The sequence below is a fragment of the Oxyura jamaicensis genome, chromosome 2 (genome assembly GCF_011077185.1).
Source record: "Oxyura jamaicensis isolate SHBP4307 breed ruddy duck chromosome 2, BPBGC_Ojam_1.0, whole genome shotgun sequence".
NCBI classification, from domain to species: Eukaryota; Metazoa; Chordata; class Aves; order Anseriformes; family Anatidae; genus Oxyura; species Oxyura jamaicensis.
Genome location: NC_048894.1, coordinates 664,711 through 678,276, shown reverse-complemented (window position 1 = coordinate 678,276; position 13,566 = coordinate 664,711). Strand labels below are relative to the sequence as shown.

The following is a 13,566-nucleotide window of genomic DNA, read 5'->3' as shown; positions in this document are numbered from 1 at the left end:
CGGTGAGCCGAGGGGCCCGGCCCGTGCCCTTTCTGCCCAAACGAGGTCTCTGACGGCAATAAACAAGCAGTGTCCCCAGGGAGGCAGCCGCAGCTCTGGCGAGGCGCTGAGCGCCGGCGTACAGCCGAGCACCGCCGTGGTCGATAAAGAAATGGAAATGTCCGTCACAGGCAGCACGCCTGGAAGCTTCCAGAGCCCCATCACCTGCAAAGAGCAGGCAGCCCAACACCAACGCCGGGGCACGTCCCGGCAGCGCCCTGAAGGGCCCCCCCCAAGGCTCCGTCAGCCACCACAGGCAGAGGGCAGCGGGCTGATGCCTCACCCTGAGCAGCACGAGGGCCCCCCTTTGTCCCTTGTTCCCCGGCCGTTTCGCTGCCCTGAGTAACGCCAGGCGCGTTCACAGGGACAAAGCGCCCGCGGAGCTGATTGCTCCTCCGTGGGCCGCCTGCCGGGCGATTCCCCGGCCCTTGGGGTGAACAGACGGGTCTCGGGGGAGGAAAGGCGCTGCAGCTCTCTCGTCCTCTCCCGGCGGCGGGCTGTGGTGTTTAGCAAGGCTCTGCTGCTCGCCTGCAAAATGGATGCGTGCCCAGCCTTGCAAAGGACATGCCGCTGGTCCCTGCCCTGTCGTGTCAGCCCCGCCGCCGGCCCTTGGTCGTGGAGGAGGGTGGAGGCAGCAATGGCTGCACGTGGTCTCGTTTTGCAGGCTGAAAACCTGAGGCAGGTTTTGTCTCCCTGTGTAAGGGCTGGCAGATCTCTGCTGCTGACCTGAGCCGCCGGGATGTGCTCTGCCACAGCTCCCAGTGGTGCTCTGCTGTCTCCGGCCGCAGAGCTGGTGGGTCCGATGTTATCAGCCCTGATGTGCGCAGTTACGGCTCTGGCTGGGGGATCCCCTGGCTCCAGGACACCACACATCCCTCTGCCTGGGCCCTGCCACCCCCACTTTGGGGTGCTCTCGGTTCCTTGATGAGACACCACAGCGTTCCCTCCTTCCTGTCTCTCCCTGACCGCCCCGGATCTCACAGATCATCATCACACCCCCGCCACCGCCTCTCTTCCAGCCTGAAGGAAGCTGTGCCCTCACTCTGCTGGGCCCTGAACATTTTTTTTTTTGGGGGGGTGAACACTTTTTAATGTTTTATGTGGCCAGTTGCCAGCACTATTAGCAGCTCTGTGTCTCCACCCCGAGCTCCTGGGTGTGGGGTGACTGTGTCCCAGTGCTGCCCCACCACACCAAGCCAGAGCCACGCAGCACTGTCAGAAACCAGCAATGGGCACCCAAAGCTTCCCTGCCCCTCTCCTGTTTCTCACCCTCTTAATTTAGCTCCTTGTCTCTGCAGGGACAGGTGGACGTTGTCGCTGGGAGATCTGCCCAGTACACCAGCACGTTCCCCATGGCCACGCTGAGCGAGTCCTTCCTCCGCACGGCCACCACGGCCACCCCGCAGCCCAGTTGTCCCCATCCCCTCCCTCCAGCTCCCAGTAATGCCTCAGACGTGGAGACCTGGCAGCCCAGGACGCTGGCACTGCCCGTCCATCTCCTGGGGGTGTCAGGGAGGTTTTGCTGTCCTTTCTCTCATACACAAGGTTTTGTGGTCCCTCGAGATGGTCAGGTACAGGCTGGCTGTCCCTGCGTCCAGTGTCACCTTCCCTAATGCACAACAGAGAGAAACGTCAGTCTGTTTTCTGCTGAGAAGGAAACCAGCTTCTTATATTGATATATATTTATTTATATTTATATATAAAGCGCCTATCACCATATTGCTAAACGCTCTTTGGGACCACTATGATGGCAGGGGTAAGAACAGGCGCTGGCCTGCTAGTTCCTCTGTTTCCAACCCTTTTTTAAAAAACAAAACAAAACAAAACAAAGAAACAAAACAAAACACTTTTCCTGCCCCTTTCGCAGGGCAGGGGCATGTTCCCTGAGCACCCCGGGCCCCACCAGAGCACATGAAGCACCACAACCCCCTCAGAGGGCACAGCACCCTCGCTGCCCTCCCCGCCGGACCCGCAACGCTCCCTGAAGCAGGATGGAGCTGGGCAGCGTTGCCCCGTGCCAGGGATGGACGCAGTGGGCTTTGCCAGCCCCTTGTGTCCATCCCTGCTTGAGAGCCCATTCCTCCAGGGCCTCACGTCGGGGACCGCAATGCGGGGAATGGAAGCTGACCTTTATTTTTACAGCAGACCTAGTTCAAACGAAGGGATCCAGTTTTAGATGGACGCTGGATTTAGATGTCGCGCTGTGAACCCATCACTGCCCCAAGGAGATAAGGAATCTCATTTCTGGAAAGATTTTCTCCCCCATTTGTGCCCATCACGGCCACAAACTTACCCCTTTCTCTGTCCAGCGTGCTCAGCAGGTTCACCAGAAGAAGGAAAGGAAACTACACGAGGTCTCTCTCCTCTTGTGGTACCTCTCGTGGCAGCTCCGGGCAGGCTGGCTCTGGGGTGGGGACCTTTGCCGCCCCATACCTGGGGGAAACAACCCGGAGAGGAACTTGAACCCCACAGAGAGTCCATACTGAGGGCTGGGAGGGAGACAAGAGACCCTGAAGCAAGAGGAAACCTCCACCTGCAGAGCTCAGGGGAGCTGTGAGCCCCTCATCTCATGCTGGCGCCTGCAGCGCTCAGCCACCCCGTGCTGGACCCCAGAGATGAGCAGCGTGCGTCCCCGAGGGGCTGCATGAGCCAAAGGGGTGACAGAAGAAGGGGAACAGAGCTGATCCAACACCCCAGAGCCCAAACAGGGCCACTCTGGGTCCCAGGCACCAGCACAGAGGTGCAACAACCTCCAGTTCCAAATAACCTCACACTAAATCCCACACTCATCGGGACAAAGCTACCTCCCCCCATCAGCTCAGCCTCCGGCAGCGTTCCCAAGCCTCTGCCCAGAAGGGCCACGTGTGGAGGAGACACCGAGCTCGTTTCGTACCTGTCCAGAGCGTGTCCAGCAGCAATTTTCTCTCCAAAACAGGTCTCTGTCCCCCACGAGGCAGACACGCGGAGACCCCTGAGCCATCCCGGAGAGGGGGACCAAGAGCGTGGGGAAAAGGAGAAAGGGGTTGGGGGAAGAGGAGGAGGAGGAGGAGAGAGGTGGACCCAAAATGCCAGCAGAGCTGAATGAGACCAGGACGGAGGGGTGTATGCGATGGACAGGGAGGGAAGGAGGAAACAGCAGTGCTGTTTTGGGGAAGGAGATAAAAAATAATGGGCAGAGGGAAAACGCGGGATGTGGCCATGAAGAGGGGTGGGCGGACAGGCAGGGAGGGCATGGCACCATCAGAACATCGCTTTGTTTTATTCTTTGGGATTAAACTCCGCTTTCTGTTTTTTCTAGAAGAAAAGAATGGTCTGGACTGTCTCCTAGAGGAAAATAAAAGCCTATTTGGTGATTTGGGGGTTATATTTGAGGGAGTGAGACTGCATCACCAAACAGACCCTGGGGGGGCCATACCGCTCTGCAGCGAGGGGTGCGTGGGGCACATTGTTTGAGGTTCCCTCGGTTGGGAAAGGCTGAGCTCAGAGGCAGCACCCACCTCTGGGCCCTCCCTGATAGAAACAGGCTGGAGAGAGCCCGATGTGAAGCTGTTTTGGCCAGAAACATTTCTGGAACAGCTTCACGTGGAAACCCTGAAGTTTGTGGGCTTTTTTAATGAGGGAAAAAAAGCTTCTGGCGTTGGAAGTGGGATTTGTGGGAAGAGGCTCGGGGTGACAGCAGCGCTGTGGCTCGGATGCGCTCCGTAAATCAGACGGAGTATTCTGACCTGAAACTCCTGCTCCTCCAAGGCGTGCCCCCGGCAGAGTGGGGTCCTGACTGGGGAGACCCCAGCCCACATGCGGGAGGAGAGACCACGTCCTCTGCAGCTGCAGCCCCAGGCCGCTCCCTGGCTGGGGATGTACGGGGTGCTGGGGACCTCATGGGGCTGCAGAGGAGTGAGAGGGGCTGGGGGGAGGCGAGGGGCTGGGGGAAGGCGAGGGGCTGCAGGAGGCACAGGAGAACCAGCGGCCCCAGCAGGGTGGCAGGGGTACGGGACATCAGCTCAGAGCCAGCTGGGACCCAGCCAGAGGACAGAGGGGGACAATAACCATGGCAGAGGGGACCCCAGCCATGCTGAGAGGGGACCCCAGATCCGTGTCCTGGGGGCACCCCAGATCCATGCTCAGAGGGGACACAAGCCCTGACCTGTGCCAGCAGAGAACCCCGGATCAGTGCCTGGAAGAGACCCTGCCCTGTGCCCAGAGGGGACCCCAACCTGTGCCCAAAAGGACCCCCGATCTGTGCCCCTGTGCCCAGAGGAGACCCCAACACCTGCCTTCCAGGGACCCCACCTTGAGCATGGGGGGGGCCCCAATCCTTTCCCAGCACCCAGCAGACACCCCAGCACCATGCCAGGCAGAGACCCTGCCACATGCACAGCGGGGACCCCCGCACCCATCTTGTGCACGGGGGGGACCCCAGCAGCACCCAGCGGGACCCCAGCCCTGCCCCACTCCCCCTACCCCAGAGAGGAGCGGGGTAGCACAGGGGGGTGGGAGTGGGGGTGTGGAGCCCCCGGGGGCTGTGGGTGCCCCATCCCTGGCAGTGCCCAAGGCCAGGCTGGATGGGGCTGGGGGCAGCCTGGGCTGGGGGCAGGGGGCCCTGGGCATGGCGGGGGGGTGCCAACGTGAATGTTTGCCTCTCCGTGGGTGCATTTGTGCACAGCTCCACGTGTGTGCACGCACGAATGTGTGTGTGTGTGTGCAGATACGTGTCTGTGCGTCTCCATACAGGCATTTGGTTACCGGGGTGGGCTGCCTGTGCCCGTGTCCGTGCACGGGGGGCTGTGTTTGTGCATGGATGTGCTTGTGTGCACATCCCTGTTCACGTCTGTGTGCACGTGCCCATGGCTCCCTTTGCGTGCCCGTGCTCGTATCAGCGCGTGCGTGTGCACCCACACCTGCCCCGTGGGACAGCCTGCGGGTCTCGGCTTTCTGAATTGGTTTAAAAATGCCCTGAATTGGTTAAAAAATTCCCATTCCCGAGCACTCAGAGCCTGCAGGGCTGCGGTTCGGCACGGCCGCCTTGGGTGCTTCGACCACTTAAATAAATTAAATCATTTACGGCCTGAAACGTGCCCGGGAGCTTCTCCCCAGCAGGCCGGCGGCGCCGAGCGGCGGCCGCTTCCACCCGCCGGGCTCAGGGTTAATGCAGCCCAAGGGATTGTGCCAGGGCAGCAGCTGGGACAAGCGGGAGCCGAGCGTAATCCGGTGCTCGAGCGGCTTCCTGGGGCCGGCGGCTTCGCTGCGCCCCTTCCGCAGGCGAGAAATCCCAGAGAGGGGCCCCGGCTCCATCCTGCCCTCCGTTCTCCTCGCGTTTCTTCTTAGGATTTAAAAAGGAGGCTGCCTGCTCCGTGGTGCTGCCAGCCTCCTGTGATGAACAGGGGTGCTGAGAAACACAATCGGTTCTTGCTTTTTTTGTGTGTGTTCCTAATGACGTTTCATCTTGACGAGAGGGGGGACACCGGGGCTGCAGCAGGGCCCCGCTGTCCCCTCCTGGCAGCCCCTCGCGGCGTGCCCAGCCCCTGCCACCCCACGCACCCAGACCCCGAACGGCTCCCAGCACGTTTCAGGCAGCAGCCTGGCGGTGGAGACCCGGGAACCTCGGCCAGAGCCTGAACCGGCAGCCCCAAAGTGCTCTTCTCTGAGGCTCCTGGTCGCTTTCTAGCTCAGAAGAGAGTGGGAATTACAAATCTAAGAGTTGCTCATACGCACGCATCGATTTCCACAAGCCTTGTTGGCAAAGTGCTTTGAGAACCACGGCAGCGCCAGGGCTTCAATACAGCATTGGCTCTGGAAACGACAGGGCAGTTGACCCCAAAATCGTGGTTTTCCCATTAAGTTGAGCCACAGAGCAGAGAGGAGCGGGGTCTCGGTGCAGAGGGGAGCGAAAGCAGTGGGACAAGCACCTGATTTCGTCCTTCTCTGCCTCCCCGAGCATCCCACTCACTGCTCACGCCGCTGCCCAGTCCCATCCCGCAGCAGCAGCACTCCTCCACGTGCAGCGGGGCGCTGGGCTCTGCGAGGGCATGAACGGCCCCAGGAACTTCTCCCATCACCGCTCTGTTTGTTGAGGCCACCACCTAACGCCACATCCAGCACCGCAGCCCCGTGCCCGGCCGGGAGCCCGGCGCTGCTGCCCCAGACGTGGCCGGGATGCGACGGGCACAACACGGGGCATGGAGCCACCAGGGACGGGAACCACGACCGGCAGCGGGTGCCTGCACACCGGGGGTCTCCCGGCAGCAGAGCCACCCCTGGCCCCGTTCCTCGATTTGGGGGCAGAGCCCCTGCTGGTAAAGGCACTGCAATGCCACTGGCAAGGGCACGGGCAGCCCCGCTCGCCAAGATGCACTTGAGAGCAGCATAAACCCCAAGGTTTTGTGCACAGGGACACCGGGAGCCCCATCGGGATCACCGCAGGAGGACGGGGCCGAGCAGGAGAAGCTCAGGACGGGCTGGTGGGTCTTGGCCCTTGGGGGATGCGGCTGCAGACCCACAGTGGGACCAGGGGACGTCTGCCTGCCTCCACGCACCGCTCCCGCGCCTCGCGCCCGCGACCCCTTGGGCGCAGCTCTTGTAGCAGCAGCAGGGCCGGGTGCCCGGCGTCACCGCTCGCCGGGAACGCGTCCGCCGCTGCGGAAGGATGAAGCGCTAGAAACGAGCGTTTGGAGGAGCCTTGCTGGCGGGGTCCTACCAGAAAGATGTCCTTTGACTGGAACTAGCATTTTATTCTATTGTATAATCCATGAGTGCGTCACAGCCCCGAGAGCCGGGCAGGCACCTATCAGCGCTTCCAATCTAGATACACAGAGAACCTCCTTGCCGCCTGCGTCTGCCGGTAGCTCGCCCCGCCGGCCGGAGCTCCGTGCCACCACGCAGCCACCGCGGCCACCGCGGCCAGCCCCGAGAGCCGGGAGGAGGCGGCAGCGCCTGGCCGGGGCGGCAGCACCTCTGCAGAGCTCCTGGACAAAAGTGACTGTGCCAGAATCAGCCCACGGAGCACTGAAAAAAAATAATAGATATATATAGCTTGGCGATCCTAAGTTTGCTTATCAAATAAAAAGTTCCTCCACATTTATTAAAAAAAAAAACAAACAAACAGTAGATTTAAAAAGCAGTTAAGAGTCCTACTCCGGCAAAACACCCTGTACAGGTTTCCTTTGTTGTTGCTGCTGTTGTTGATGGTGAGGATCCTCCCTAAATCAGCTGCTGCTGTTAATTTTTATATATATATAATCTTTTAATTTTGCCGCGCGTTGCTTGCTTTAATTAATTAATTTATTTCCAATCAGCCTAGCTGTCTCCACCAGAGCAGCGGCGCTACCACACAAAGCTTCCTTGATGTCCATGCCCTGAGCCGGGGGGGATGGAGGGAGGGTGGGGAGAGATGAGCAAAGGAGGAGGAGGAGGAGGAGGAGGAGGAGGAGGGCTGGAGGGAGGGAGGGAGGGAAGGGAAGGGAGAGGAAGCCGTGGCAGCCCCTCACTCTCCCATGTGCGTCCTCAGGTGGTACTTGAGGGACTGCTTGTAGCGGAAGCACTTGGTGCACTCGGTGCAGGGGTAGGGCCGCTCGCCGGTGTGCGCCCGCTGGTGCTCCAGGAGGTGGTGCTTCTGCGTGAAGTTCTTGCCGCACTCGGTGCAGTGGTAGGGCCGCTCGCCCGTGTGGATGCGCTGGTGCTCCAGGAGGTGGTGCTTGCGGATGAAGCCCTTCCCGCAGACGGCGCAGGCGTGCGGGCGCTCCCGCGTGTGGATGCGGTAGTGGTTGGTGAGCTTGGACTTCTCGCTGAAGGTCTTCTCGCACTGGCTGCACTGGTAGGGCCGCTCGCCGGTGTGAGTCCGCTGGTGCCGCAGGAGGTGGGAGGGCCGGGTGAAGTTCTTGCCGCACTGGGGGCAGAGGAAGGCCATCTCGCTCTTGCCGGCGTGGATCCTCTGGTGCATGATGAGGCTGATCTGCAGGCGGAAGCTCCGCCGGCACTCGCCGCAGGTGAAGGGCCGCTCCCCGACGTGGGTGATCTGGTGCTTGCTGAGGCTCGACTTGTGGCTGAAGCTGCTCTCGCACTCGGAGCACTTGTAGGGCTTCCCCGGGGGCGGGGGACGCGGCTGGGGCTTGAGGCCGTGCTCGGGGCGCCGGGGCACCCCCACGCCGCGGCGCGTGTGGCTGCGCTGGTGCAGCAGGAACTGCTGCTTGTTGCGGAAGCTGAGGTCGCAGTCGTGGCACTCGTAGGGCCCCTCCTTGAGGTGGTTGCGCTGGTGGATCACGAAGTTGATCTTGAGCATGAAGCTCTTGCCGCACTCGGGGCAGATGTAGGGCCTCTCCCTCGTCCGGTTGCGCTGCTGGGCCATGGCCGGCTTCATCTCCCCCGAGTCCCTCTCGCAGGCGGGGGCTTTGCCCACGCGGGCGGCCGCCAGGCTCCGCGGCGGCGCCTTGGAGCTGCACTGCGCCTCGCAGCCCAGCCCGGCCTCGTGGTTGGGGAAGGTCGGCGGCTCGCTCCTCCCCGAGAACATGGCGCAGGGCTCCAGCGTGTCCGGGTCGTCCTCCTCCTCCTCCTCCTCCGTCTTGATCACGATCCCGTCCTCTGCAGGGGGAAAACAGCCTTTGGTTAGGGTGGGACCGAGGGGGGCTGCTGGAGAGACGCCTGCAGCCGCGTGCGCAGACCCCGCGTGCACCCGACTGCCCTGGGGAGGACGGACAAAACTGCCTGGGGAGGGCACGGTGACAAACTGAGGGGTTTTGCAGTTCCATGACCTTATGGGGAGAAGGGACACCGACGGCAGCGTCATTTCTGAGCAGCTCTCACTGCTGCTGTGCCGCGGCTGTGACCGCTGGGCTCTGCGGAAACACGGCACGGGGCTGCCCGGCTCCAGCTCCGAGCGCCCAGCCTGGGACCGGCCCCTTCCTTCGGCTTCCCACGACCGTCACCCTTCCCAAACCCCAGCGGAGATGGGGTGGACAAGGGCCCTGAGGGCAGCAGGCTCCCTGCTTGCACCAGCGATGCCGGAGCTGCCCTGTGGCTTTCGTTTTCTCCCCAAACGCCGTTTGTTTGGTGAAAGCCGCCCTGGCAGGGACGCACGCAACGTGCCCTGAGGAAAGGCCCACGGTGGATCCCTGACCGTCACCCCGCGGTGGACTTTGAGTCAGGCCATGTACCTTTCCGAGGCTTTCTAGGAAGAACTGCCAGGCTTTCCCAAGAAGAGGCAGCCGACACCGGGTTGTCTCAAAGGCACGGCCCTCTCCCCTCTGACGGAGGGGTCAGCAGGGGAAAAAACCATTCCCGAGGTGCCCGCTGCGACCTTCTCCTCTCTCCTCTCCACCCCCTGGCCTCGCCGTGCCTGCCCTCCCGGCAGCTCACACGTCACGGATCCGGCCGCCCTCGTCCCTGTCCTCTGGACCCTCCCTGAGCTGCCGTGTGTTCGGGGACGTGGACCCCGTGCCGCCCGCTTCCCCGCGACCCACCCCGAGGGGAGCAGAGGACTCGCACTTGCAAGGGAGGCTGCCCCAGCCGTGAGCTTTCCTTCCCGCACCGATCCCGGGGGGGATTTCACCTCCCTCCTCCGTTTCAGCCTCTTCCCCACCCTCCCGGCACCTCTCACCTGTGCAGCTGCCGTGGTGCACGATGACCCTCTGGATCTCGTTGAAGTCAGCGACGTACTCGGAGGGGTCGCCCAGGCTGGTGCCCGGGAGGTCTCTCGGAGGGGAGACGGAGCCGTAGGGGCTCTCGCAGGCGGCCTCCTCGTCCGGGCTCTGGAAGCTCCCCTCCGACTGTCCCGACATCCCGTGCAGCTCTGGGTTTTCGGGGCTGTCCTCAGGAAGCAGCTCCTCCGTTTTGATCACCACCCTTATGCCAGCTGCAGCAAAGAGAGATGCCCAGCGGCGTCATCCCCGGGAGCTGGGATGAGATCGATCCCAACAGCTCTTGGCCGGTTCCCGAAGGGCTGGCTCCGCTGCTGTGCCCACAGATGTGCTGGCTTTGTTCCGCCGCTGCTCTCCCGTGTTCCCCTGCCCTTCGCTCAGCCCTGCCGTGGTCCTCCCCGTAACCCGGGCACCGCACGCAGCCCTCCCAGCTCACACCTGGGACTGCGAAGGGTCTGGGGGCCCCGCGCCCGCTTCCCGGTGCCCCTCGGCCACCCCAGGTCCCCAGGCTGCGGGGCTGAGCCAGCAGCCCTGGGGGCAGCAGAGGATTTTCCCCTGTTGGCCCTGATTTAACTTCCAAATCCTCATGACCGGGTAGGTGTCTGTCTGTCTGCCCTTGTCTCGAGCCCAAGAAGCCCGCTGGCAGCTCGGTGGCCCCCAGGCACCTGCAGCCCAGCACCACCAGCGCAGGGACCCCTCAGCACCCCAGGGTGGGTGCAGGCTGCAGGGGCACTGCAAAGGGCGAGCCCAGCCACGCAGCAGGAACGGACAGAGGGGAGTTTGGGGGAAGGCTGCAGCTCCCTCGGTCGGTCACGAGCACACCAGGCTCCCGAGGACGTGCTCCCACTGCGGATCTTTCCGCTGCTGACAGCTCCCGGTGCCCTCTCCGGGCTCCGCCGGCCCTGCTTTGTGTTGAGCCGTACCTGGACGTCAAATCGTCCATGGGACGAACCCTGCCCTGTTTGTTTTTGCTCCTCCTGCTCATCTCCTCCGCCACAGCTCTCAGCAATGAGTGTTTTAGCCTTGCTCCCTCCTGCCCGTCCCGGGGCAAGCAGGCTCCCGGCTCCTCCGAGCGCAACCCAGGGCTCCCCTCGCGCCCTCGTCACGCTGCTCTCACCTGCGGTGGCGTCGGTTATGATCTCGCTCTCCTCCAAGTCCTGCTCATTCCTGACCCGCGATTCCTCCCCTTGCTCGATCTGGGACAAAACACCGGGTTTGGAAATTGCGTAGTCTGTCGGGAGAGAGAGAGGGGTGGAGGGAGGGATTACTGGAGAGGGAATCCTCAGCTTCCACCTCTCCCGGCGCAAGGGAGAAAACACGAAGAGACTCGGGAAGAGCCGCAGAGGATCCGCACGCAGAGCAGCCCGGTGCCTCAGGTGGGCTCCCCGGACAGCCACGGGGGCAGGAGCAGCGGTGCCGCACACAAAGCAACTACTTTAAAGGACAAACCCAACCCAAACATTTTTCGTGCGTGACTTTTTGAATTTCTCAGGCGAATTCCTGTCTCTTCTGAGGCCAAAAGCGTTTCACCTCTGGCCCCGGCAGAACCGGGATTTCTCCTGCAGGTTCAACAGACAAAGCCCCCAAGGATCACAGCTTTAGGCAGTTTTTCTTTCCCCTGGGTCTCTGCACAAGTTTTCTCTGAAGAGGTACGTGAGCAGCAGACCCAGAAGGTGAAGGGAAGCCCTTACAACGGCTTTTTCCGTATCTCTGGCTGCAGGAGGCCTCAAGAGGTCCCCAGCCCGCCTCGCCCCGAGCTGAGGGGTGGCCTTACCCAGCCTCGTGCATCACCAGGAAACAAGAGTGGGCCCGGAAACATCCTCCTGTACTTTTTAAGTATTAAAACGGGACATTTGGGTCTCAGGAGGACCCAACTGTGAAACCGAGGAGGAGTCGGAGGACGCCTGGGACTGCAGGCAGCCAGGGATTCCCAAGAAACTACCTTAAAGCAGAAAGGGGGCACCCGCGTTTACCCAGCGAGATCAGCGACTCGTAGTTCCCCTTCATCACGTTCTTGTACAGCTCCTTCTGCCACTCCTCCAGCTTCTCCCACTCCTTGTCGTTGAAATAGACGGACACGTCGTCGAACGTCACCGGCACCTGCAACCACAAGCACCACGGGTTCAGGCGGCCTGGGCGGGCGCGTTATCTCCTCGCCCCTCGCTTCCTTTCCCCCCCCCTCGCCCCGTGGACACGGCCAGGTCCTTCGTGGCCACCACCAGGTTTGTGTTTTTATTGGGTAGCAGCTCCTGGACGCAGGTCTCCATTCTGTGACATTAAAGGGCTCGTCCAAACACCCGGTTCTGTGCGCACAGAGCCCTGGCCGTGACTTCCCCAGGCGACACCGACCTCCTCCTCCTCTCGGTCCCCGCTCACGCCGCGGGGACAGCTCCGCAGAGGTGACCGGGCTCGTGCACGCCTGGAGGTAGCGTAAACGAGATAAAAAAACGGGTGCCACGGCTGGACCTCATCTCTATTGATGAGCTGACGTAAAAGCCCAGATTCAATTACCCCAGAACTCCAGGGAAAACTCGGCCCAGGCCCTGAGTTATCATTAGTTATTGCTTGCAAATTGTCCGGGAGCAGACGGCAGCTTCCGAGGCTGTTTTGCCGAGCAATAATTTCTGCAGATAAATGCAGGATGCGGCCGGCTTTGCAGGGGCTGTGCCGAGCTCTTCAGCACTCTGCCCCGCTGCGCTGAGGGCCGCCGTGCCTCCCTCCAGGCTGGGTGCCGATCTTCCTCTCGCAAACGCCCACCGCGCTCCCCGGAGAAGGGCGCCGTTCGTTTCCCGGTGCAGGAAACGGTCCCACCAGCAAACTTTCTTTGGGTGAAAGAGTGATGAAATGCAAACAGCGGATGAATATTCACGGCGGGCACCTTTTGTTGCGGCCCACGGCTGAGCCCAAGCTGTAAGGGCGGGCGCTCGTCATCTCCCCGCGGATCCCCGAGGTTCCCCCCGGAGGATCCCTGCGGATCCCCGAGGTTCTGGCGCTGCAGACCCCGTGTGCTCCTTCCTTGGGTACCACCACCCGTCCTCGGGGGTCCAAAGGAAGCAGAGAAAGAGCCGCTGAGCCTTCACGGGGTCTTGATTCGAACTCCGGTGGTGGTTAGAGGTGAGCTGCTGTGGCACAGCTGGCCGAGCCAGGACTGAAACCTCCCTAAATGCCATCTGAGCTATGGGGAGATGTCCCCCCCCCAGTTCCACCTCCATGGGCGTCCCATCGCAGGGCACACCAGGAGGGCAGGTTCGGTGTCTGAGCTGCCCCCAGGTCCCGATGGCGAGCGGATGCCCTGCGTCGGGGCCGTCCCCGCTTACGGAAAGTACAGGATTTGGGGAGCAGCTCCTCCGCCCCAGCGCCCGCTCCCTGCCCTCGCCCCAACCCGGGCACCGTTACCTTGGGGACTTCCCCCTTCCTGCCGGGGGGCAGGCGCAGGATCCAGAAGTTCCTGTTCTTCAGCAGGTTCTCCATGTTCTCCAGGCGCCGCTGCAGCAGCCCGTACTCCTGGATGAGGGTGCCCAGTGCTGCGCACTTGCTCTCCAGCTGGTTCCCCAGCTCCGCCGCCGTCTTCTCGCAGTCGATCAGCTTCTTCTCGGCCACCCCCGTCCGGCCCTCCAGGTCCAGCAGGCGGGTGGCGTGGGAGTCCACCTTCCTCTCCACCGCCTGCACGGCCGCCACCAGTGTCAGGGACAGCTCCGCCGTCTGCGTCTCCCGCTCCGACGTGCGCTCGGGGCCGGAGGGCGGCTGGAAGGGAGAGGGGCAGCGCGGCTGCATCACCAGCTCCGGTGCCTGCGGGCAAGGACAGGTGTCACCGGGGACAGGCAAAGCCCTGGGGATGCCCCCCCAAGGAGCTTGGGGACCCCCCCTGGGGGACAGGCAAAGCCCTGGGGACCCCCCC

General features: G+C 62.4%; 1 protein-coding gene across 1 annotated transcript in view; it reads right to left on the bottom strand.

Annotated features, from left to right (window-relative positions):
- Nucleotides 1-7,083: 7,083 nt before the first annotated feature.
- The window catches only part of LOC118163162 (zinc finger protein 777-like), a 16,668-nt gene continuing 10,185 nt past the window's right edge, over nucleotides 7,084-13,566 (bottom strand). Inside the window, exons 8-12 of the mRNA XM_035319671.1 lie at nucleotides 13,065-13,457; nucleotides 11,642-11,768; nucleotides 10,786-10,899; nucleotides 9,629-9,883; nucleotides 7,084-8,613 (exon numbers count right to left, since the gene is read on the bottom strand). Coding sequence (XP_035175562.1) covers nucleotides 7,520-8,613; nucleotides 9,629-9,883; nucleotides 10,786-10,899; nucleotides 11,642-11,768; nucleotides 13,065-13,457 — 1,983 coding nt within the window. The 3' untranslated portion in view covers nucleotides 7,084-7,519. The remainder of the gene's footprint in view (nucleotides 8,614-9,628; nucleotides 9,884-10,785; nucleotides 10,900-11,641; nucleotides 11,769-13,064; nucleotides 13,458-13,566) is intronic.